General features: G+C 39.8%; 1 protein-coding gene across 1 annotated transcript in view; it reads left to right on the forward strand.

Moving 5' to 3' along the window:
- F13A1 (coagulation factor XIII A chain) overlaps positions 1-25804 on the forward strand; it is a 193780-nt gene that overhangs the window by 20845 nt on the left and 147131 nt on the right. The window contains exon 3 of the mRNA XM_070403447.1: positions 9100-9288. Coding sequence (XP_070259548.1) covers positions 9100-9288 — 189 coding nt within the window. The remainder of the gene's footprint in view (positions 1-9099; positions 9289-25804) is intronic.

Genomic DNA, 25804 nt, shown 5'->3' on the forward strand with positions numbered 1-25804 from the left:
GAGAGACAGTTGATGGTTGGCAGCCTGTATATTGTCTTGCAGGCCTGCGTAACCATGCCCATATCAGGGGTAGTACAAACCTCAACTGTAGAAAGCTGGGAAAGGCCTGTTTGGAATAGAAGGTCTAAGGCATGGTTATGCATAGAAAGAAAGTTTAATGCCAACAGTTACTGTTTTGTTATAACTCCATGAAAAGGAATTGGCAAGGAAAAATCAGAAAATCTTAGAGCAGATCAGTATGTTTTTCTCCTTACATAATTCCTCTGAAATATTGGCAATGCTAAATAAGTCATGGCAATACATTTCTTTGCATAGATTCAATAAGACTGGTACCTAATAGTGGTTTTATTAATGGAAAACTTTGACTGGAGTATCATGTTTTAAAGAGCCCTGTCTGAGCTCTAAAGACTTGAAGCCAGTAAAAATGCCACGAAGAAAGCCTGGTATCCTGCTTGGAAGCCCTGAAGATGGCTGGCGCTGGAGCGTCAGGCCCATGCCCTACCATTATTGGCGGTTGGTAAGAGTAGAAGGGGAGCAGTAGGGATGCCTCTGCGTTCCTGCGGAACCCCCACACACTCTGGGCCGCAACAAGTAGGAGGGCTACTGAGATGGGCTTAAAGCCTAGAGCGTGGGCTCAGGTGGAGTTGCTACAGGTGAGGGATTCACCTAACTCAGCAGATACTGCAGGCGGGCCTGATGGCAGCTGGGTGGCGCGGCTTCCTGGCCCTACGGGGCACATTAAGATTCAACCATGAGATTCCAGCAAAGGTAGTCAGTTACCATTCTTGTTGTGTTTATGCAAACATCAGGACAGTAGATAAATTAATCTTGATTTGGCTTTTTGATAGCCAGGGAGGAATTTTAAGAAGAAAAATCCTATTTCAATAGAAGTTGTTAAAGCTAAAATGGTTTCTTTCCCTTCCACCAGACCATTTGTTAAGATATGCCCAGTACGGGCCTCTAGCAACGGTGGAATAGAAAAGCAGTCCGTCTCATGATTGAGCCGGAAGTTCCAAGACAAAGGGGGGAATGAAAGGGCGAGGGCTAGGCCCTCCACCTTGCTCCAGGGTAAGGGCTAGGCCCTCCACCTTGCCCCAGGGTAAGGGCTATGCCCTCCACCTTGCCCCAGGGTAAGGGCTACGCCCTCCACCTTGCCCCAGGGTAAGTGCTCCATCTTACCTTGGCCACATGCTTGGCAAGGAGCTTCTTCCCGGAAGTCTAAGCCTCTGCTAGCCACACCCAGGAACAAGACACAGACTTGTGCCTGGCCAATCGGCAGAGCACAGTCCTTTCTCCTCCCCTTCCTCCAACTCCCCCTATATAACCGGTCTCCACACAGAGTTATCTCTCTCTCTGCTTCCTGCTGCTGTGTCAGCAAGGTGGGGGAGCCGAGCTAGCTCAAATAAAGACTCTTATGCTTTTGCATCGGACATGGCTGGCTCCCTGATGTGGTTTCTTGGGGATCCTGAAATTTGGGCATAACACATCTATCTTGTTTATCTTTTCAAAGAATCAGCTCTTGGTTTCATTAATTTTTTCATTGTTTTTAGTCTCTATGTCATTTATTTCTGCTCTAATCTTTATTATTTCCTCCCTTCTATTTATTCTAGGCTTTTCTTGTTTTTCTAATTCTTTCAGTTGTAGGATTAAATAGTTTATTATTAATTTTTCTTGTTTTTGAGGTAGACCTGTAGTGCTAGGAACTTCCCTCTCAGGACTGCTTTTGCTGTGTCCCAGAGATTTGGGGTTGTTGTTTATTCATTTTCATTTGCCTCATTTATTACTTGATCTCATTGGTAACCCATTCATCCTATATAATAAAAGGCTAATATGCAAATTGACCAAACAGCTGAACCACTGGTAACTATGACATGCACTGACCACCAGAAGCCAATGTTCAATGCAGGAGCTGCCCCCTGTGGTCACTGTGCTCCCATAAGGGGAGCACCACTCAGCCAAAAGCCGGGTTCACACTGGAGAGTGCAGCTGTAGTGGTGGGAGCCTCTCTTGTCTTCAAGGCAGTCGGACATCCCCTGAGGGCTCCCGGACTGCGAGAGGGCTCAGGCCTAGCTGAGGTACTCCCCCCTCCCAAGTGCAGGAATGTCGTGCACCAGGCCTCTAATTGTTTAATAACATGCTTTTTGGGCTCCATGTTTTTTAATGTTTTTGTGTGTTTTTACTGTGGTTGATTTCTAATTTCATTCCATTGTGATATGAAAAGATTCTTGATATAATTTCAATCTTCTTGAACTTGTAGAGACTTATTTAATGTCCTAACATGTGTTCGATGTTTGTGAAAGATCCATGTGCACTTGAGAAGAATGTATACTCTGCAGCTTTGGGTGAAATGTTCTATAAATGTCAATTAAATCCATCTGACCCAGTGTGTCATTTAGAGTCATTGTTTCCTAGGGGAGCCCAGCTAGCCCTTTCATACCTCAGCACTTCCTACTAGTCTCTCTGCAGTCTCTTCTTTCCATCCTTGGTTCTCTCCAACTAGTCTTTGGTTGAATATTCAGGACTAGAAGCCCGGTGCACAAAAATTTGTCACAGTCTGGGACCCCTCAGGAGATAACCACCTGCTGGCTTAGGCCCACTCCCCTGATGGCAGATGGCACTCCCAATCCCGCGGTGTCTGCCCCGTCTCCCCAGGTCGAACACAGCAGGCCCAGATCCCATGCTGGGATGGGCAGCAGCTGGGAATAGTGCTGCCACCCGCCCTGCCCACCCTGCCCTGCACACAGTAGGCCAGGATTTCGCTCTGGGGCGGCCAGTGGCTGGGGATTGGGCTGCCGCCAGCCCCAGGCGGGGAGGCCCAGCGGATCTGCCTGCAGTATGCAAATTATCCGCCATCTTTGTTGGCAGTTAATTTGCATATTGCACTGATTAGCCAATGGGAGGCATAGCGAAGGTAGGGTCAATTACCATGTTTGTCTATTATTAGATAGGATGATTTTACTGTGTTTTAGTTCAATTCCAATTGTAGTTCCTGGGAGTATGTTAGTGTAGCTTCCAGTTACTCAGCTTCTGCTGCCATTTTGCAATCCCTTTCTATTGTTTTATTTATTTTTTATTTTAGTATTTACTTCATTTATATTTTTTTTATCTTTGTTATGTTCATTCTTCTACTATCTTTTTCTAGTTCTTATAGATTTGAGCTTAGATGATTTATTTGAGATTTTTCTTGTTTCCTGAGGTAGGCCTGTGTCACTATAAATTTACCTCTTAGAACTGATTTTGCTGTGTCCCAATGATTTTGGAAACTTATGTTTTTGTTTTCATTGGTCTTAAGGTACTTTTTTATTTCCTCTTGATTTCTAAGTTGAACCACTGTTTTTTGTTGTTGTTGTTTTTAGTAGCATATTGTTCAACCTCAATGTATTTGATATTTTTCTCCCTGTTTTGTTCTTGTAATTGCTTTCTAGTTTCATATCCTTGTGGTTAAAAAATATTATGTTTGATATGATTTCAATCTTAAATTTATTGAGACTTGTTTTGCAGCATAATATGTGATCTATACTGGAGAATGTTCCTTGAACACTTGAAAAGAATGTGTATTCTGCTGTTTTGTGATTGAAGTTTCTGTATATATTTATTAAATCAAGCTGGTCTAATGTATTGTTTAAGGCCAATATTTCCTTACTTATTTTTGGTCTGGCTGACCTCCCTATTGATGTAAGTGGGATGTTAAAGTCCCCTACTATTACTGTATTACTACCAATATCTCCCTTTATGTCTATTAATATTTGCTATATGTATTTATGTGTGCCTATGTTGGGTGCATAGATGTTTACAAGTATTATATTCTCTTGTTGGATTGATCCCTTTATCATTATGTAATGCCCTTTTATGTCTCTTGTGACAGTCTTTGTTTTAAACTCCATTTTGTCTAATGTAAATATTGCTACCCAAGCTTGCTTTGCACTCCCATGTGCATTAAACATCTTTTAACACCCCTTCATTTAAAGTTTGTGTCTTTAGATCTGAAATGAATCTTTTGTAGGCAGCATGTGTATGGGTCTTTTTTTGTAACCATTCAGATACTTTATGCTTTTTGATTGGCACATCTTGTCCATTGACACTTAAAATGCTCATTGAAAGAACGTACTTACTGCCATTTTGTTAACTGTTTCCTGCTTGTTTTTGTAGTTCTTCTCCATTCCTTCTTGCTCTCTTATCTTGTGATTTCATTATATTTAGTGTTATGTTTTTATTGCATTTTTCTATTTTTGTGTGTCTTTTATAGGTTTTTTGTTTGTGGTTACCATGAGATTTATACATAACAAGATATGTATACAGCTGTCTATATTAAGTTGATGGTTGCTTATGTTTAAATGCATTCTAAAAGCTCTACCTTTCTCTCCCCTCCACCCCCCACAACCTGACATTTTAATTTATATATTTATTTTTCTTCTTTATTGATTAAGGTATTACATATGTGCCCTTACCCCCCCCCCCCCATTGCTCCCCCCGCCCTCCCCCACCCCCGCCTACTCATGCTCTCAACACCTGGTATCTGTGTCCATTGGTTAGGCTTATGTGCATGCATACAAGTTCTTTGGTTGCTCTTTCCCTCCATTTTATTTTTTTTATATCATAGTTTGCATCTTTATGTATATGTATGTATTTCTTAACTATTATAGACATAAATGATTTTTGTTGTAACCATTATACTAGCTTTATAAGTGATTGTTGCACTACCTTTATACTTTATGTTTTCCTTTACTAGTGAGATTTTTTTCTTCCATATATTTTCTTTTAGTTTTGGCCTATCTTTTCCAATTAGAAAAGTCATTTTAACATTTCTTGTAATGCCAGTTTAGTGGTGATGAACTCCCTTAGCTTTTGTTTGTCTGGGAAACTCTCCTTCAATTCTGAATAATAACTGTGCTGAATAGAGTATTCTTGTTTGTAGGTTTTCTCCCTTTAATCATTCAAAGTGATATAATGCCACTTTGAATATAATGCCATTTTCTTGTGGCCTGCAAATTTTCAGCTGAAATATCAGCTAATAGTTTCATGGGTGTGCCCTAGTACCTAACTAGTTGTTTTATTCTTGCTACTTTTAAGAGATTTTCTCTTTCTTTAACTTCTGACACGTTTAATTATTATGTGTTTGGTGTGGGTCTCTTTGGATTATCTTGTTTAAGACTGTGATTCCTGAATTTGGATGTCTGTTTCCTTCACCAAGTTAGGGAAGTTTCCAGCCATTATTTCTTCAAATAGGTTTTCTTTCCCTTTCACTCTCTCTTCTCCTCTGAGATTCCTATAATGTGAATGTTAGTATGCTTGATGTTGTCCCAGAGGGCCCTTAAACTAGTCTCATTTTTAAAATTTTTTTGCTGTCAGATTGGGTGATTACTACTACCTTGTCTTCCAGATTGCTGAATTGTTCTCTTACATCATCTAATTGCTGTTGATTTCCTATAGAGTATTTTTTTTCAGTTATTGTATTCCTCAGTTCTAATTAAATTTTACATCTCCTTATTGGAGTTCTCACTGTGTTAATTCATTCTTCTTATGAATTTGGTGAGTATTCTTATTATTATTTTGAACTCTTTATCTGATATACTGCTTATCTCCATCATCATTTAGTTCTTTTTTTCTGGGATTTTGTCATGTGCTTGTTCTTTTGGAACATATTCCTCTGTCTCCTCATTTTGCCTAACTATCTGTATTGTTTCTATGTATTTGAAAGATCAGTTATGTTTTTGATATTGAAAGAGTGGGCTTATTTAAAAGGTGTCCTATGGGCCCAGTTGTGCAATCCTTCCTATTCACCAGAGCCAGGTGCTCCAAGGTCATTCCCTGTGTCAGTTGCATAGACCAGTTTTGATTGGGCCGAAGATGCTGAAGGCATGTTGGTAGGCAAGCCAAATGCTGTGAAACCCTGTCACAACTGTTTCAGATACACTGTGGACAGGGTTGGTTCTAGGCCCAGGTGTCAGTGAAGCCTGGGCATGACTATTATGGTTGCCCTGAAGGGCAGGGCTGCTCCCTGGCCTGACTGGTTGTGAGGCCAGGTTGCAATTTCCATGGGGCACTAGTGTACAGGTAGACCCCCTACATGGCTAGCCACAATGTCAGCCTCAACTGTTGTGGACATGCTGATGTGTGGGGGCTAATCATGTGGAGTGAGAGTCACTTTGTAGGGACACTAGTGCTAGACAAAGCTGCCCACAAGGTGTGGATGGGATGGTAGCTGCTCTGGAGTGATGCTACGTGACTTGGGAACATTGGGTGGGATGGAATCTCAGGGGAACACCAGAGCAGAGTGAGTAACATTAGAAAAGTTAATGAAGAGTGTTAGAAATGGTGCCTGCCAGCTCTAGGCCAGCTAGGAGTGTAAAAAAATAAATGGTGTTTGTCAGTGCTTTTGTCCCCAGAGAAAACTTGAACAGATTCCTGCCCCTCCATCACTTGCCCTAAGATTAGTCAACACACCTCCTTCATGCATGACCCAGGAGTTTTTCAAACTGCTGCCTCAGTGCTGGAACTCCAAGTGAGTGAGTTTGCGCACAAGCCCTTTAAAAGCAGAATCTTGGTTTCCTAAAGCCCTTCAGCTCTCCTGGACATAACCCCACTGTTTTTCATAGCCAGATGTTATGAGGACTTCTCTTCCTGGCTTAGGTTCCCCCAGGCTGGGGAGCTCAATGTAAGGCTTAGAGCCATCATTCAGGGAGGACCTCCCTGTTGGTGAAATCCCTGCAACTTGTGGGAAACCACACTGGGGATGTGGGTCATGACTACACCCTCCTGTCCTTTTTCAATGTGACTTTTTCTCTAAATCCTTAGTTGTAGAAAATCTATTCTGCTTGTCTTTAGTCATTCTCAAAGATATTTTTTCTACACACAGTTGTAGTTTTGGTGTGCCCATGGGTGTAGATGAGCTCAAGATTTTCCTATTCCACGATCTTGATGCCTTCCTCTTCAGCTCTTTCTGAAGCTGGATTAACACTGGGGATTGTGACTTTAATAAGGCCAGAGAACTTAGGGGAAAGGCAGCTTGCAGGAGAGAAGTTTAGAGAATTAAACATCTTTAGCCCACAACATAATGGAAATAAAGTATCTTTCAGGGCCCATGTACTATGGCAGGGTTCTGAGGTGAGGTAAAAATAAAACTTTCTTGCACTTTCTGTTTGCTGTAATGTTGCAGTCAGAACAGCCCATTGAGCACCACCCCATGCAAAATGTAAATTAGCTCCATCAGAGCTCATATTCAGGGAGACACAAGTAAGCCTATGACCCCACTCTGTGCCAGGCATAGTTCCAGATACATTACATCATGGTGTCATTGGATCTTCACAGAAATTCTCAAGGTATTAGGATCCCCATTTTAAAGTTGAGAAAAATTCAGCTTCTGAGACAATGTTCCTGAACTAAGTTACAGTAGGTCCTCGGGTTACGTCAGAGATCTGTTCCTACGGCGCGAGGTAACTCGATTTTTGCTTTAAGTCGGAACCCACCTACATAAGCACCTACATCACTCACATGGAGCACATACACAGCAGTACTAAAGTGAAACAGTAATAAATAAATAAATAAATAAATAAATAAATAAATAAATAAATGAAAGATAACAATTCCTGACCTTCACTTGTGATAAATAAATAATAAAAGCATAAAGCACATATGTATATACATCGAAATGACAGAAATATATATATGTATATATTTATATGTATATATGTGTGTGTATGTATATATATATATATGTGTGTGTATGTATATATATATATATATATATATATATATATATATATATATGGGAGATGGTGACGTAACCACGAAACAATGTACGTCAAGTCCGACATAACCCAAGAACTGTGTATTATGATAGCTGAGACTCAAAATTAGGATTGCCTGAATTTTGAATTATTGTGTTTCAGAAACTCCTCGACTTTAGAACTGGAGAGTATCTTAATGAGCCCAATTTCTTGGTTTCCCCAGTGAGAAAAAAAGTGAGAGTGGAGAAAACCAGGTGCCCTACACAGATTCCTGTGTAAAAGCAAAGGAGGTCATTGGAGTCTTACAGAGTGATGCCCCAGCACACGCTCAGCAGCGGTGCATTCCATGTACACTGTGTTCACAGCTGTGAGCGCAAACCATTGAGCAGGCCTGGTCAGGGAAAGGGAAGGAAGACAAGAGGCCATTGCCTTCCCTACCCAGCCTTCTTTCCCCAGGGCCCCATTAGAACTGCAAATGCACAGACAAAAATCGGTCTCTAGACTAGACTTTCTAAACTATAGTTGTAGTTAGCTTCACATTCAGTGACCATTTGCAGAGGGAATAGGCAAAGGCAGGAGGATATGTAATCTTTATCCAGTGCTATCATGTCTCAGATTAAAGGTATTACTGACAATTATACTCTTAACACTAAGAAATCTGTAGATTTTGGCATCAGATCAGGGTTTGCTTCTAGATTGGTTGATTAGTAGCTAGGGAAATGGAAGCCTTGTTTCTGTATGTGCAAAGAGGAAGCATTTTTCATAGAAATGTTAGTATCTTTTCTCCACACCTGTTCCCTTTCTTTCCTGACTTTGAAGGACAAGATCTACTTTAAGAATTACAAAAGGAGGGCTATTTGACCTTCTTGAAGTAAGAAAATAATTTGGGGTTAATACTCAACTTTGTCCTTAGAACATTTTTACAGGCTTTGTCAGATTTGATTCCTCCCTTTTTAAAGATAAGAAAATTGAGGTGGCTACTCCCTGCTTATCTCCAGTTAGTGACACAGTGTGGTGGTAGTCACCATGAGAAGGACCTGACATAAGGAAAACCAGGGAATGTGAAGACTTTGACTTCAGTACTGGTTTCTCTGTATCTAGACCTATACAATAGGCACTGTCAACACCGCTCTATTTGTCTCAAAGCCAATGCTGTATGGTCTGGAATGAGATCAGAGTGTGAAAAAGCTTTTTAAAAATCCTCTTTGAAAGCAAAAATGTCACAAGACACTGACTCTCAAACCTACCAGCCCTCTGAATAGAGTTTTACCCAATAGACCTTCCTGCTTCAGTAAAAATTATCTTGTCTTTGAGGTTTACATCTAAATAAAGTTACAAAATGGTTTCCCCCTTTTTTTCTTTTTGTGCATAGACTACCTTCATGTTACGACTGTTCACCTGTTCAAGGAGCCATGGGACACCAACAAAGTGGATCACCACACTGACAAGTATAACAACAACAAGCTAATTGTGCGTAGAGGACAATCTTTCTACATCCAGATCGAATTCAATCGTCCATACAACCCCAGAAAAGATCTCTTCAGGGTGGAATATGTCATTGGTGAGTGCCATGTGCAAGCCATAGTCATGATAGTCCATCTGCGTCATCATGTCATGTTAGTTATGATACTATGAGTCACAAAATATAAGGTGGGAACAGGTTCAGTTGCATTTCTTTTTAGAATCATACTTTAACAGTTGGCTGAAGCTGAAAGTGTATTCAGCCCCTATAGACTGTATGCTTTAAGATGGGTCTGTAAAATGCCAAACATCAATAATTAGGGCCTACCCAGGCAAAACTCTGGGTATAAGTAAAAGTGAGTATAATTGGCATAAATGTTAGTTAAATTAATTTTTCCCAAATGATTTTGGCATCCTATACTTGTGACTTTTAATTTATCCTCTGCCCTCATGATTTAATTGGTCTCATATGCTGAAATATTTGCAAATTTTAGCATACAGTCTCCATTTAAGCATTTCCCAAAAGTTTGTTCTGCTTAACATAGCACCAGGAAATGGTCCATGAAAAGTGGATGGTCAAATAAAGTTCACTAAACACTTTGTACCCTAATCTCTTCTTGTAAGTTGACAATGCACATTAGCTGTAATGGTTCTGAGAAGTACCATTTAACTGTTTGATTCAGTGTTTCTCTAATTAATTTGGTCATGGAACCCTTTATTAAATTATAGCTGTTAACATTTGACACATTTGATAAATATTTCTGTAGGAATTTAAAAGAGTAGCAAGTAAACACAAGCACAAAAAAGCAAGGATGGCTCAATATCAGGAAATCTGTCTATATAATCCTATACAGAAGTCAATAAAAAGAAAAATCAGGCAATCAAATAAATAGTCAGTAAAAACTAAATGATTAAATTCAACAGTAGTTTTTAAAAAAATCTTTAAATATAGCAAAATAGAAGAAATCTCCTCAATTATACTAAAGATCATTTACCCCAAACCAACAACTTTTGGTATATTAAATTAAAACTTAATAATTTTAATAATGATCAGAAATTAGAGATGCCTGCTATTATAATTCCTTTTTTTAAAAGCATTGCTCTAAAGGTGTTAGCTAATGAACTAAATTTGAGAAATATATACTGTAAACACTAGAAAATAAGAAAAAAGTATACTTTATTAATGCAATGCTTGTACATGTAGAAAACCCAACAGATTAAAGGAAAAAAGCACAGAACTAATAAAACTTTGAAATATGTCTAGATAGAAGGCAGTAGCGTTTCTCTACCACTAAGGACCTAGAAATAAAAAAAAAAAATCCCATGTATACTAGTAAATATAAATAAAGTCATAAAATGTAGAAAAAATTATAAAACAAAACCTATGTAAAGCATCTATAAAATCTTAATAAAAGACATGAGAAACCAATAAAAAGGCGAATATGTTCTTGGATGTGAAGTCTCAATATATTTTTTAAAATGATCTCCCAAGATTAAAGTAAAAATTTAATTCATTTTCAATTAGAGTCCCAATGGAAGGGTGTTTTTTTAAATATTATTTTTCCTAATTTCAGAGAGGAAGGGAGATGGAGAAAGAGATAGAAACATCAATGATGAGGAGAACCATTGATCAGCTGCCTTATGTAATGCCCCTAACTGGGGATTGAGCCCACAACCCTGACAGGTGCCCTGAATGAGAATTGAACTGTGACCTCATGGTTCACAGGTCAACGCTCAACCACTGAGTCATGCTGGCCGGGCTGGAAGGGTGGTTATTTTGTTTGTTTTGGGCTGGATAAAATAACAGTTACTTTAAAAAAATAATTACCTGACAATAACCATGGAAATTACAAAAAGAAATAATAAGAAAATAGCATTTTCTATCAGAAGCAGCTATAAGGGCATATAATAAAAAATTATTTAGTAGAACAGAGGATCCAGAAATAGACTTCAGTATATATGAGTACTTAATATAGTTGTTTAAGGGAGTAAGAAAAGTATGTGTATATTTTGTGTTTTGTTTATTGCTCTTTTAATAAATTAACTGATGAAGAAACAACTAGCATTTTGTATTTTGACATTTTAGTATGCATATGAATGTGTATTTAATATACTATTATGTAACATGTAATATATATGCATATGTGTATTTATTAAATACATACCCTAATACCACAAGTGACCATATATGTAACCAAAATATAATACATGACCAAAAATACCAAAAATAAGGTCAATGGAACAGAGATCTGGAAGAATATTCAAAACATAAATTAGAGATGAAGAACCAAAAAGCTCTTATAAATTGCCAATATAAAGACAAGCAATAGAAAAATATGTAAAATATATGAAGGTACATTTCACAAAAGCAAAAAATCCAAATGGCCTATAATCATATTAAAATGTGCTCAAATTCATTAGTACAGAGGGAAAGCAAATCAAAGAAATTTCTATCAGACTGGCAAAATTTTAGAAAAGGGTGTAATATCTGTAATACCTGCTAGTATGTATGAAGAGAAAAGCATACATTACCAATATAATGTACAATTTCATAACCTTTTTAGAAAGCAATTTTCCATATCTATTAAGACTAAAATATATGCCCTTTAACCCAGCAATTTCAGTCTGAGGAACCTATATCAGACATATTAAAAATGCAGTTTATAAAGGTAAACATTATTTACTGCCACATTGTTTATAGTGACAAAAAAAACACATAAAAACAAATATCTCTCAATAGGTAAATGGTTAAAAATATTGTGATCTATTCACATAATGGATTACCATTTTTAAAAAAAGAATAAATGAGATCTATGCCAGAGAACTCTGAGAGAGGTAGTGAGCGAGAAAACAAAATATAGAAGAGTGAGCATAAGATCTTCTACATGTGTGGGTAACTGTGTGTGTGACTAGATCTGTAAAGTATTGAGTGCAGAAATGAATATGAAGCACACACATGAGTTGGACTGGGTTCCTTGGTGGGGGTGTAGCCAAAACAGAGGAAGCAAAAGAAAGGGGAGCCAAGCAAGAAAGTGATAAAAAGAAGCAAGAATGCAATGATTATTTTAAGGTATCTGTGGAAAATTATTGATCTGTGCGGGAGTATATGTAAAGCAATGAAAAATAATTCAATTAAAACTGAAAACCCATTCCTAGAAAAAAAAATGTGATCCTTACTACTTGAGTGATGTGGTTTATGCTTATTTGCATTTCCAGTGCATATATGTGTATTAATGTGGGAAAATTGGTTAAAGCCAGAGTAGAAGTGGGAGAGGACAAAAGAGAATCCTGAGTCCAAATAAACAGCATCAGTGTGATGCTTGGGTTCTGCACAGAATTGCTCGTCATCCCAGTTGTGGAGGAAGAGAGGGAAAACTAAATTCCTGTCCCTGCGTTAGGGAAAATGAAATAAGCACAATCTAATTACACTTAGGGGACAGACCATTATTGTTAATATTTTTTAATAATGGGTACTTTAGTTGATAAAGGAGTTCACAGCTAGTATTTTGAACAATATTTTAAAATCTGATGAAAGTTTATTTTATTTCTTTCCCTAAGTTTATCTATCTGTCTTTTTTGTGTGTTTGTGCACATGGTTGTTCGGACTAGATTTGATTAAAATGCCCTTGACACATTTCATGAATGTCAAGAAATACCCAATTGAAATTCTGTCCACAGTTTTGCTCCAACTTCACAGTAATTTTTATCTCTGTCTTTAGCCAAACAATTTGGGCAATGAGAACAGGGCAGGAAGCTTTGCCCCTGCATTGGCCTGTCTGAGGCCTGAGACCTTCTCCCACTGAGCATTCAGACAATAAATATAATAGTGAAAGTCTTAGGAAGACTGAGACGCTGAGGGTCTCAGATTGGATTCTCAGGAAATGAACCCCGAGAAGGCAGTAGGTGTGGAGAAAGCTTATGGGGAGTGCTCTCAGGATCGGTATCTCCGAGGGAGTCGGTGTTGGCCAGAGGGAGGAGTTGAACTACCATCAACAGAGGCCTCCGTGGACCGCATGCTGAGTCCTAGGCCTGGACTGGATCTCCAGCACTGTCCAGTCTTGAGCAAGGATGTGGGCCTTTCTACTCTAGCATGGACTGGACATTGGCCACAAGCTACCTGCAGAAAGAGGACCATGACCCTCGTTGGCTGACCATGGCTGAGGGCAAACCTCGAAAGCAGCTCAGCGAGAGCTGTGAGCCACCAACTCTCAGCATCAGGGCCATGATGCCTCCATCCTGCATGGAGGCAGGGCCTGCACCGCACCACCCACCACAGGGCATCCGAAGTCCTCTTTCTACAAAAGGCATGCTATTACTTGTGTTCCTTTAGTAAAAGGTGGGGGAAGGGAAGCATAGCAAATTTGTCTTTGAGATAAAAATTTATATATTATTTATATATTTAAAAACCTAACATGTGTTTTAAATCCCTCTTAGAGACCATAAAATTTACTTTCAGAGGTAAGCTGTAGTCCAATATGGGTAGCCAATTACAGGCAATATTACAGTAAGTCTCACTGAACGTCGTCTATAGATTATTGGAAACTGCCATTTTAAGCAAAATGATGTATAATGAAACCAATTTTTACCACAGGCTAATTGATATAAACAAGAGTTAAGTTCCTATGGCATATTTCTAGTCATAAAAAAATTACCAAACTTCTAAATAAAGACCCAAAGGACTTCTAATATTAAACATTGAAATAAATGTGAACTATACATACATTTAAGTAAGATGAATAAAAACATGTAAGAGCATTATTTTCCAACCCACTGATTCCAGTTCAGGATCATGGTTGCCCAGAGCCTATCCTGGCAGCTCAGGGCCCAAGGTGGGGCCACCCTGGACAGGCATGGCAGGGCACACACACACACACACACACACACACACGTGTGCACGCTCAGACTGGAGCATCATAGACTCACCCATCTACTTGCAGGGAAACCAGAGTCCTTGGAGAAAACTCACACAGACATAAAGGGAATGTGCACCCTCCATAGACAGTGGCTCTGGCTGGGAATCGATTTTTCTCTTGGATGTTATAACAAAATGTTATTATCTGAGGACCTGCTTGTATCTGAGAATTTTTTATTTCCAAATTTATTATGGAAACAAGAAAGGAAAATGACAAGATTCCACAGTCTGCTATTTTGTGGATGAGAATCAAGCACATTCCTAAAGGCCTTAAGGACAAGTGAGGGAGGTTTTATCCCAATCAGTCTTTTCTGCATCTCACATGATTCAGGGGGCCGCACAGCCTCAGGCTTCTCGGCTTTGACAGGGCTAAGACCGAAAAAGAGAACAGTGTTGGACACTCCCTGGGGCTCAGAAGTAATTCTCTTAAAATGCAGAACTTATTTCAGTAGGATTGAATAAAGCAATGGAAACTCAATTTTAAAAGTAACTGTTGTAATGAGAAGAGACAAGTACCGAATATGAACTAAAAATGAAATTAAGTGTAAATGTTTGTATATGTAGGAGTGCCCCAATTTCAGGAAATCTAGAATGTGAAAACAGTGACTTCAAAAAAACAGAAAAGATAATACTGTGCAAAAAATAAAAGACACAAAAGAATCTCTTCAAATATTTCTATTAGAGTTTACATAGCAAGATTAGATGTATCAACAAAGATCAATATAGGCACTACTCTTAAAGAAAATAACTATGCCATAGAGCAATTCATTATTATATTAAAAATAAAGAAAAAATAACTTTACACTTAGTTATTTTCAGTTCACAGTCAGTTTGTTGTTATTGTATTTTTCTTTCCCTGTGACTTTAGGTTAGATGAGTTGCCTTGTGTAAGTGCACTGTGGTTTCTCTATGTTGGTGTCCTCAGAACCTAGATCATGGGATTTATTTATAAGCGATTCTGCCTTCAAATCAAGTTTGTTTCTCTTTTTTAAATGTTTAATTGCCCCTCTCAGATGGTCCCAGATAAACCCACTGTGTGCTGGGTTCTCTGATCAAGGAAGGTGGGCAGGGAGCATGTGCTGCCGGTGGCCCTATGGCTTTGAGAACTGCATTCATTAGTTGCAGGCAGAGCACAGCCATCTGTGTGAGGTAGATGAGAGTTGTTAATGAATTCGAGGAGGCAGGTGTGGATGAAAAATATGCTAGTAGTCTGTGGGGTCTTTTGTCTCTCCAGTTCTGAGCCTGCAGCCCTGGCAAATTGTGAAAGGCATGGGGCAGAGTGTTAATGATAGGTTTTGTTAACCTGTATGTGGAGCTGTGAAAATTTAGGAACAGCTAGTGGTGTAAATTGCTATTACTTTAACATGGCTCCCTATTTCTTTTGATGCCCTGTTGAGAGAGGGTCATTGTAAGGAAAGAATGCTCAACTGTACTTCTTCCCAGCTCTCCCCCTCAAAATAGTAGATGCCCCCCTACCCAGTGAGCCCTCTAAAGTTAATGACACAGTCCATGAGCAAGTTTCTTTCACCCTGGAGTGTAATCACAAGAGCCCAAGGGAGTCAAGGCCAGCACCTGGGAGGTTCTCTCAACCCACAGCTCCAGGCTTCATGTTTTTGTCCTGCAGAAAGAGAAGGATGACATCAGCAAAACCTGCTCCTCTTGTCAGAACAGTAGCGTTCCCAGAAGCTGTCAGCACGCCATTCATGTCTCATTTGCTACCCTAATTTGTAAAAGAAGCATTTCATTTTTCCAGTCTCTTTAGAGAAGAGGGACAGGCAGAGCGTGGTTGCCAGCAGACACCAGTGGTGTGTGCCAGAAGTGCCTTCCAGCTTTGTCGTCCTGTGAGTCAGCAAGTGCAGCCCTTACGTATTTGCATACTGAGGTATGCAGTTCATGAGGGCAGTTGTCATGTGCCCAAGCACTTACAGGACCATGTCAATTGCACATGTCCTGCATTATTAACCCCTTAGAGCACTGAAATATCCTCAATACTTCAATGTTTTTATTTCACTTATTACTTGAATAGCATTTATCGAAAACTGGCTAGGGAAGCAGATTCTGGTGAGTCTTAGGATGGGAGTGACTTGACCACTCTCAGGTAGAGTTCAAGACTGAAGAGGATGTGCTAAAAGGAGTGAGGACAAGAGCCTGGATGAGGGCAGTAGTACTAGAGATGGGGAGGAGGGGCTGGATGTGAGAAGTATTTAGGAGGCACAATCTACAGGATTGTAGTCTGCATTGAGTGAGAGGGAAGAAAGAGTGGCTGGTTTGTGTGATTATGACAATAGTTTCTTCCAAATGGAAGAAAGATTGTAGGGAATTCGGAAGAAAAAAATTGAGTGTGAGGAACGATGATGGTAGTGGCTCCCATTGATAACTTACTCACTGACGCTGGGTACTCATTTAATTCTTTAAGCACCCCTCTGGACACAGGACTCTGATTATCTCCCTTTTCATCAGATGAGATTAGGGTTGACATGGTTAAGTTTACTCAAAGTTACACCTAGAAAGTGCTGAAGCTGCCATTTGAACTCAGGCATTCTCACCTAACCACAATGCATAGGATCTCCACCAATAAAACAGTGGAGGGTATAAACATGACTCTACTTCAGCCTGCTGAAATTTGAGAGACTTGAGGGATTTCCAGGTAAATTTGTCCAATAGATGGTTGCATAGATAAGTCTGAAGCTTAGGAAAGAGGTTTGGGTTGGATATGTGAAAATGTGAATATCATACACAGAAAGGTGGGCAAGATCATTCCAAAAAAGTAAATCAAGTGAGAAACGGGCTCTGGCACTAGGAAAAATCAACTTTTAAAACATCAGTCCAGGAGCCTGAGCCCCTGAAAGAGACAAAAACCACAATCAGATAAATAGGAGAGACATCAGGGGAGGGCAGTATCACTAAATCCAAAGAGTGACCAGCTTTATCTGATACTCAAGGAGATTCAGTGAGGAACTTTCCACTGGATTCAACAGTCAGGGAGACACTGGCTACTTGAGGAGAAACCAAATTTTAATGGTCTGGAAATAAATGAGATGTGAACAAATGGACATAGTAAACGTGGGTTAATCTTTTTAGAGGACATGAAAAAAGGGTGGGGTGCTTTAGCTCGAGTGCTTGTTTTAGGATCAGAGGTACCTGAACATGTATGTAGTCAGAGGGAAAGGAGCCAGTAGAGGAAGAATCTTGAAGGTTCAGGAGAAACATTGAGTAGCTGAGGAGAATGCTGGAGGAAGTAGAAGCACAGAGTGAAGTGGCAGAGATGAGGGACTGACAAGGAAGAAGAAGCCCTTGTCCTAGGAGGTGTTGGTAAAGAGTAAGGGGCAGTGTGGCTATATTAGGTAAACAGACAGGAAACTGATCATCATGCCTGGTGACCTCAAGTTTCTCAAACATATAGGAAGAGAGCAGATGCTGCAAGAGCTTACAAGGGCAAGGGACCATTTTCTATACCCAAGGGCATCACCCAAGTCCTTTAAGAGTACATGTCTCTATGGGTTTTCGGTTCAGAAAGTCCAGTTAAAATCGCCATTTGTGATTTTCAAGGACATAGCACATTTTTTCTGCTGAGAAATTTTTTGCCCCAAATCCTGCAGCTGATAAGATGTGAAGAAACATTTAGCCTATGCTCGTTCCGCTATATTATGCTGTGTTTTGATGAGAATAGGCTACCTGTATCATTATTTTGAAGAAACATTTATATAGGCTGTCTTTTAAATGTTTGCTTCTGTGTGTTTTGGCAGTGGGCTCATGTTTAAATGCCGCTTGAAGTGACTAATAATAGCATCTGAGAAACTAGGGCAGTGTTTCCTAGAGTTAGGGCATGAACGTCTGATATGTAAGATGCTCCTTAAAACAAGTTCCGTGGACAAACACTTTTCAATATTGCTGTGTTTCATTTCCCTTCTCGGAGTCCCGATCCCAATACACATTAGTATATTAAGACCTCAGAGGAGGCAGAGAGTAAAAAAAAAAAAAAAAAAAAAAAGAATCTTCTCTAGCTTAACATTTCCCCAAATCGCTATATTATAAACACTACCCTACCATATTTCTATTTTATTACACCCTTTAGTAAAATGTAGAACTCACTCTAGAAAATGCCTAACTACAGTTGCAAATTACCTTTATTCTGTAGAATACGAAGGAGGGTGGGTGATGGAACCTGAATGGATTTGTAGTCTATAAGTTATGGTAACTTAATGTAATATCCATTTCTTCCTTCTGACACTTAAGATTGTGTGCCAACATTAAAATAACTCTATAAATCTGACATTCATATCAAGTAACTTTTGTTTTCAAAAATGATTACTTACTTTTTTATATTTATATATTTACTAGAGGCCTGGTGTATGAAATTCATGCACTTGGGTTGGGGGGGTGCCCCTCAGCTCTGCCTGTGCCCTCTCACACTCTGGGAGCCCCACAATCGATTGCCCCAAAGAAGTAAGCCCTGCCCACCCAGCCGGGGCTCCATGATGGATCGCCCCCACAGAGAGAGGCCCAGGCTACTCACCACAAAGTTGCCGGCCAGTGGCCTGGGCCTCCCTCTGCAGGGCAACCATGGGGCAATGGCCGGGCTCCCAACCAATCGTATTGCACCCACTTTGGCTGGCCTGGCGCCAGTGGGTGTCATAGCATGGTCATCGGGAAGGTCGTCCAGATGGTCATTCTACTGTTTGGTCAGTTGATTTGCATATTACGCTTTTATTATTATAGATTTTCCAGGTTTTTATTTGGCTTATTTTATGATAAAACCAATTTACTTTCCTCCTGAATGTGTTATTGAACACCTTTCATGTGCACAGCACTGTATTGGGATTAGAATAGGAATACATAAATGTTTATCCTCTGCCCTCAGAGAGCCTGGATGGTTCAGCCTGAACAGTAGCAATTGGGTTCAATGCCAGCCTCTTAGACAAAATACTTGGAAAGCACCTTGGAGAGAGACATTGTGAGGCTAGTAAGAGGAGTCTGTATGAGCTGGGTCTCAAAGGATGGGTAAGAGTTGACCCAACTGAATAGAAAAAGTATATATTATAGGAAAAAGGTGAAGTTCAGTGGAGAAAAAGCACTTGGAAACCTATTGGTGGTCTTGTACACCCAGATAAGACATATAGATCTTATACTACAAACAGATAGGAGCTTTTATGGAGGAGTTTTAAGTGGAGTCTTAAAAGATCTATGTTTTTACTTTTTAGATTATTGTTACACTAGTAGCCCGGTGCACGAAATTCATGCACATTAAAAGGGAATTAATTGTCCTACCCAGTTTGGCTCAGTGGATAGAGCATCGGCCTGCGAACTCAAGGGTCCCAGGTTCAATTCTGGTCAAGGGCATGTACCTTGGTTGCGGGCACATCCCCAGTGGGGAGTGTGCAGGAGGCAGCAGATCGATGTTTCTAACTCTCTATCCCTCTCCCTTCCTCTCAGTAAAAAATCAATAAAATATATTTTTTTTAAAAAGGGAATTAATTAGCGGAGATATTTTAATATTGCTATTTGCCCTTTCTCTATAATAGAAGTGTGAAGATGAAAGGAAATTAGTAAAATGTATATGAAAATAATATATAAATTTATTAATAAATAAACAGTAACAAAAGGATATAACAACAGAGGCATGATATAAAAATGACAAAAACATGATATGAAAACAACAAAAACATGACATGAAAACAACAAAAACATGATATAAAACAACAGTGATGCAAACAATGACTGATAAAGTGATTAAACTTATTCTAATATCTCCCTGTACACCACATTAAGAGTGAAAACACTTTAAGAGTACTTGACTAATTTCCCTTGTGATGAAGTATTTAGAACTTTAACTGTAACATCACATGCTCTTCAAACTCGAGAGAAAGCAACATATAACTGACCATGTGCAAAAACGGGTTCAGGTAGGAATATGCCTACTCTGTCTAGAGTTTGTTCTTGTGATTTATTAATAGTCATCACAAATGCTGGCATCACAGGAAACTGTCGTCGAATCAATTTAAATGGGAGACCAGTGTCAAATGGGCACAAATTAATTCTTGGAACCAGAACAACCTCTCCCTCTGCAGATCCTATTAATACTTCAGCTTCGATAATGTTAGTTCATAATCTTTTGATAATAAATGTGGTACCATTACAAAGACCCCATTTACTATTGAGATTTCTCAATAGCATGATGATTGCACCCACTTTCAATTTTCATTTATGACACGGCATTCCCGAAGGAGTAATACTATTAAGAAATTCAATAGGAAAATTTTCCTTTTCAGCATCATCTGTGGGATCAATGGAATCATCACTCAGATATGTGTGAAAATCTCCATTGAGAATATCCAAATTTTCTTAATATTTGAACATGCTCACTTTTTTGGACTAAGAATTGCATGTTTAGATATATTTTTAATATTATCTTTAGCAGTGGTTCTCAACCTTGGCTGCACATTAGAATCACCTGGGAATCTTTTTAAAACCCTGATTCCTGGGCCTCATCCTCTGGAAATTGTTTCTTTGTTATGGGGTGGGGCCACAACATTAGTAACAAAGAAACAGAATTTCCAGAGGATGAGGCCCAGAAATCAGGATTTTAAAAAGATTCCCAGGTGATTCTAATGTGCAACCAATGTTGAGAACCACTGATCTATAGATATAGTATTTCCAAAGGATGCTTCAATAATAGATCCATTACAAATCATTTCACTTCCCTGCTCTGCTCTGAGGGTGGGTTCCTGCCTAAAACCTCGCACTGAGGGCCAGTTCCTGCCTGAAACCTCCCCCTCCAGGAAACAGCTGGGGGAGGGTGCAGCCATTTCCAAGACGATCCATGCAGGACTGACTTCCTTCCCGTTGATCGCGGTTCTGGCCGTGATGTTACACCCAGGGTTTTTATATAAGTAGATTGTTCAGTGGATTAATTTGTAAATTCTGTCTAATGTCCCTGACTGTCATCTGTAAATGGAGACTTTTGCTGAGGCACTAGCCTAACCTGACTCTGGATATATGTGACTCTTCAAGCAGTTTTCTATGGGATCAACCTCTCCATTATTAAGTATCCACTCACTAATGCCCACCCCACTCTGGGTCTGAAACCATAGGGGTGAGAGAGAAGATTCCCACCCCTCGCCCTATGGTGACCCCTTAGACTTTATAGTCAGCACCAGTGGTGCTGGATGAAGTTCTCCAATGAAAGACTAGCACTAAATGAGAAAATACTGTCAAAAAGGTAAATAGGAGGCCATTGCTTTCTGTTTTCTCTCTCTGGTACCAAGCAAAGATAACAATCACCAAACCTACAAACGAAAATATCCAGTGTCTTCATGCTGACAGCCAAATCAGTCAACTCTGACAACCCACAGGCCAAGTTCTGCCAGGAATTCTTTGCCCACAGTTCTAGCTGAAGTGACAGAGATTTTTTTAGTGTCAGTGTAGGAGGGATTGGCATCTGTATTCTAGTGCCAGAGACCTACAGGGATCCCCCTTGCCCCTGCCTTGTGACCCACATCTCATCCTGCAGAGCTCAAGTTTCTAAGCAAAGCTCAGGGTCCTTAGGGTAATAGAGTGGCCAATGTGTTTCATAACATCAAGTGCAGTGTGTGGAGCACTTATAAAGGACCATGGAGAATTCCCACACAGATGCCTGACTTCCCCCTTCTTCCTCCCCTTTCTTTTTTATCTCCCTAATTTGCCTTCTTCACTCCTCTCTCCGCTTCTATCTTCTTGTTTGTGTCTTACACTTATGAGAATTCATAACAGTGGCTAATTAGCACCCACATATTTGATACTGTCCTCTACTGGACACTCATGACCTGAAGTCGAGGATTATACAATGTAGGTATTCCCTGCCTTTTCCATATATATTCTAATAAATTATTGAAGGATGTGATGTTAGGGGTAGAAAAGATGGGGGGAAACTGTTTAATGAAAACTAATGTCCCCATTGTTATGTCTTGCTCTAAGTCTCCAATCTGTGAAAAGAGAGATAGCGTCCAAGCGAAATTAAAACCCACTGAAGAAAGAATAAAAGTGGACTAATTATTCATAATCCGTGCCCTCTCATTACACCATGAATGTGCTGTGAGGATTGATGAGGCATTAACTGGAAAGCTCTTAGAACTCCTGGTGATAGTTGCTTACTAATAAGATGACCCAATTACCAGCCTTATTTTGAATATTACAACTGTATAGGAAAGCTAAATCCTTATAGTATTCCTTAAGGAGGAATAACCTTCATTACAGCAGTCAGAGCCAGACAGGTACTAGAGAAGCATAAAATAAGCTATAAATAGCTCTACCTCCTTTATGCTATCCTTTTCACCCTTTCTTTCTTCTCAACATCTCAGCCCTTCTGTTGTTTTCTACCCTTTCTTATAATTTTTTTATTCTCCATCTCTGTCTATTTCTCTCCTGCTCTCACTCTCTCCTGTTCTCTCTCTTGTACACACATAAACACTGTCCTACACATGAATGTTTTATTATTTATTCATTAGTTAGGGAACTTACAGGTGTTATCTTCAGTAGGTGGGTATATAAAATTTTGTATCTATTCACAAGTGTTTCCTCAGCTTTCAGGAGGCTGGGCCAGATGTTCTAAAGGCCCTGGGTTTTGGGCAGCACTCACTCTCAAGGCTCCAGAGTTTTGAGGAACTTGCAGTGATATGCAAGGCCCATTCTGGCAGGCCCATTGGAGAAGTGCTCACTTATAGAATCAGTCTCCCATGGTTGTTTGTTGTGTGACTGCACTTTGGGACAGTGAAATTCAGAGCTCAGTTTTTTCTGCTTGTGTAGAGGTGAGTTGTGACATCTGGTGTTTCCACATAGCGGAATCATTATCCTTCCTAAACAATCCATTTCCTCATCTCTGATTAAAACATGGACCATGAAAAACTATCCTTTATCAGGAATCGGAATCTCATTAACATGATCAAATGCAATTAAGTTACCATTACTTTTCAAGAACATTTTAAAAGGGGTTCAATAAATGGTATAGGTCTTTGTACACATGGGAGTAAAGACAGACTTGAATGATATGCACCCCCTTTACTTATTCACCTTCTTTACTTACATGCCTATGGAAGAGGAGAGAGGGGACATATATATAATCCATATTTTTCTGCTAATCTGGAGATGATCAGATTCTCATACTTTAAACTGTGAAAGCAAATATATATTTTAAAAATTAAAGGTTTCTGGGGGAGGCATGTGTAGAGTAACAATAAGATGGGTGTGCCAGGCCAGCTCAGTCAAGGGTTCAGTGAGCCTGAGGGGCAGTGGCGAAGAATGTAGAAAAGACAAAGAGAATAAATTGAGTCTAGGTGGATCTCCTGTGCCTGGCTAAGGCCACAGAGAGAAACCCAGAAGGCAAGCTAAGCCTTTATTTTATAGCCAGAGGTAAACAAGGTAGTGGTCACCATAGTTACAATGTTCTTGTGAGTTTCACTTGTTTTGGCAGCACTTGCTGCACCTCCCACAGCCCATTAGCTACCCAGATAAGATCTAGGGAGAGTCATAAGGTCAAACCTAATTATGCTAAGAAGGCTGTGCCCTCTAAGCTGGGACTTGTTTGTGGCTTTGCCAACAGGTCAGTCCGAGGCTTAACCCTATAGCTGCTCCCTACAGCTGGGTTATAATAAAAAGATTTATTTTCAATCTCATTCATTCATTTATACAGTAGGTTCACCAATCTTATGTTGATGAACATAGGATTGCCACCTGCCAGATCTGTAGCAGATGGAGAGACAGGGAAGGTGTTCCAGCAACAGCATGTTGAATTCCTTCTTAGTAGTTACTCCTTTGAATTAATATATACTTCTGAACCTCCCTTTGCAAAGTGAAAATGCTTTGTGAGAATAGATAATACTATACAACTGGCTGCTATTTATAAATTTGCAGAAATTGGCTTTGCATAATAACTAGTTGACCTCCTGCAGAGAGCAGTGTCTTAAGAAAATAAGATATTCTAAGAGTCTGTTTTGAGAAAAGATAAAGAGCATGGGGAGTCAGGCATGGACAGATGAAGGAGAGTAAGGTACCATGAGTTAAAAGGAAGTAGAATAAAGATGCTGAGGGTTGAGTTTGTATTCAAGGCAGAAACAGGAAGCTAAAAGAGGAGGAAAACTGCCTGGGCACAATTGTTCACTGAGTAATTAGGATTGGTTGCTCCAAAAAAATCATGCCTTGCTAGATGTTTTACTGTATGCATGTGCTCTCTGTTAAAGATAAAGCAATCCAAAGCTTGGTGTGTTTTATAGAATCACAGAATTAGAATTGTTAGGGCTAAAAGGAATCACAGCAATCACTTTACTACCCACTTGGTTTGCAGATCTAGAAAGTATCCATATCCAGTAAAAGGTTCAAATATATTCATGCACAACGTCAGCCCAGGGATGGATGAAGTTCAGTCGGTCACAGCCAGGGTAATGCTATAATTTATCCTCCAAACCAGGACACTTTTTGAGAGAAAAGGAAGGGCTAAATAGATGGGATGCTAGAAAAAAAGGCATAAGCAGGAGCTTAGCAAACCTTGCATATTTTGTTGTCAAATCAAAGCTGAAGAGGAAGCTACTAGAAAGCTAGAGGAATGTAGAGGCCAAAGGGGAGCTATTGCATGATACTAACAATGGGTATAGCTGTCCAAATAGGGCATAGAAAATTTGTGCCAGCAAGGGGAGACATCAGGAGCCTAGGGCATTGGATTGGGTGGGGTATAGTATTGATTTGGCTTTGGAAGTTCCAAATCAATGGAGGTGGTGAGTTCATTGAGAATAGGTGAGGTCAAACAGAGATATTCACTCAAGATAAGGCAAGACAAAGGGAAGAAGATCCAGCCACATGATAGGGTAAACAGAAACATAGCCTGAAGCTGCCCCAGTGAGCCATCTAAGGCATAATGGAGGCTCTTTGCACCTCCTCACTACATGAGCAAAGAAGCCTGAGGGGTTGAGCAAGAAGCCAGCTACCTGTGCACTCTACCATACAAGAGTTAAGCCTCTTTTCACATCTCTCTTTGGGGGGCTGTGCAGGACATTGATACAGGACTCTATAACCCCTCAGGGTTTCAGGTGAAGGTGATAGCCTTGAATTAGCTGGATGTTCAGTAGGATCACCTGGGAGAGGACTAGGTCTTAAAAGGGCAGGAACTGACAGAAACTTGGAACAAGTGTCGAATAAATGGGTCAAAGTCACATGGGTGTGGCTCAACCAGTGTGGAAACCCAGGTCTACTGGTACAGTCATTCTCTGTGCGTGTGATCTAGCTATAGAACGTAGTTATAATTGTGATTCACCTTTTGCACATGAGGAAACTGAGTCAGTAGCCTTCCAAATGTACCAAGAATTTTTCACTGCCACTTGCCTGATCAGAAATCATTATGCTGGGACTTCCTCTGGACCTGCTTTCCCTGGAAGCAGCTGATCACCAAAAATCTCCACACTGTACCCCATAAACACAGTGTTTAGCAACTCCTTCAAGGGGGAACTGGTATCAGATAACTGCTAGTGGCAAAATTCTAGTGAATCCATTCTTACTAAAATTTTAATTGATAAGACTAATTTCATTCCTCCCACCTCCATATTTACTCTTTATGAAATTAATTCCCTAACATCTTAAATGGCTAAACTGTCATAGTTGAATTCCATTAATCACGTAAGATTTGGAGAGGAGGGTGGGTTCCTGTCTTCACTTCCCATTCAAGGGACTCCATATTCTTCCA

The sequence above is a fragment of the Myotis yumanensis genome, unplaced genomic scaffold, assembly GCF_028538775.1.
Source record: "Myotis yumanensis isolate MYYU_CA2020_CCGP unplaced genomic scaffold, mMyoYum1.0.hap1 SCAF_2, whole genome shotgun sequence".
In the NCBI taxonomy this organism is placed as follows: Eukaryota; Metazoa; Chordata; class Mammalia; order Chiroptera; family Vespertilionidae; genus Myotis; species Myotis yumanensis.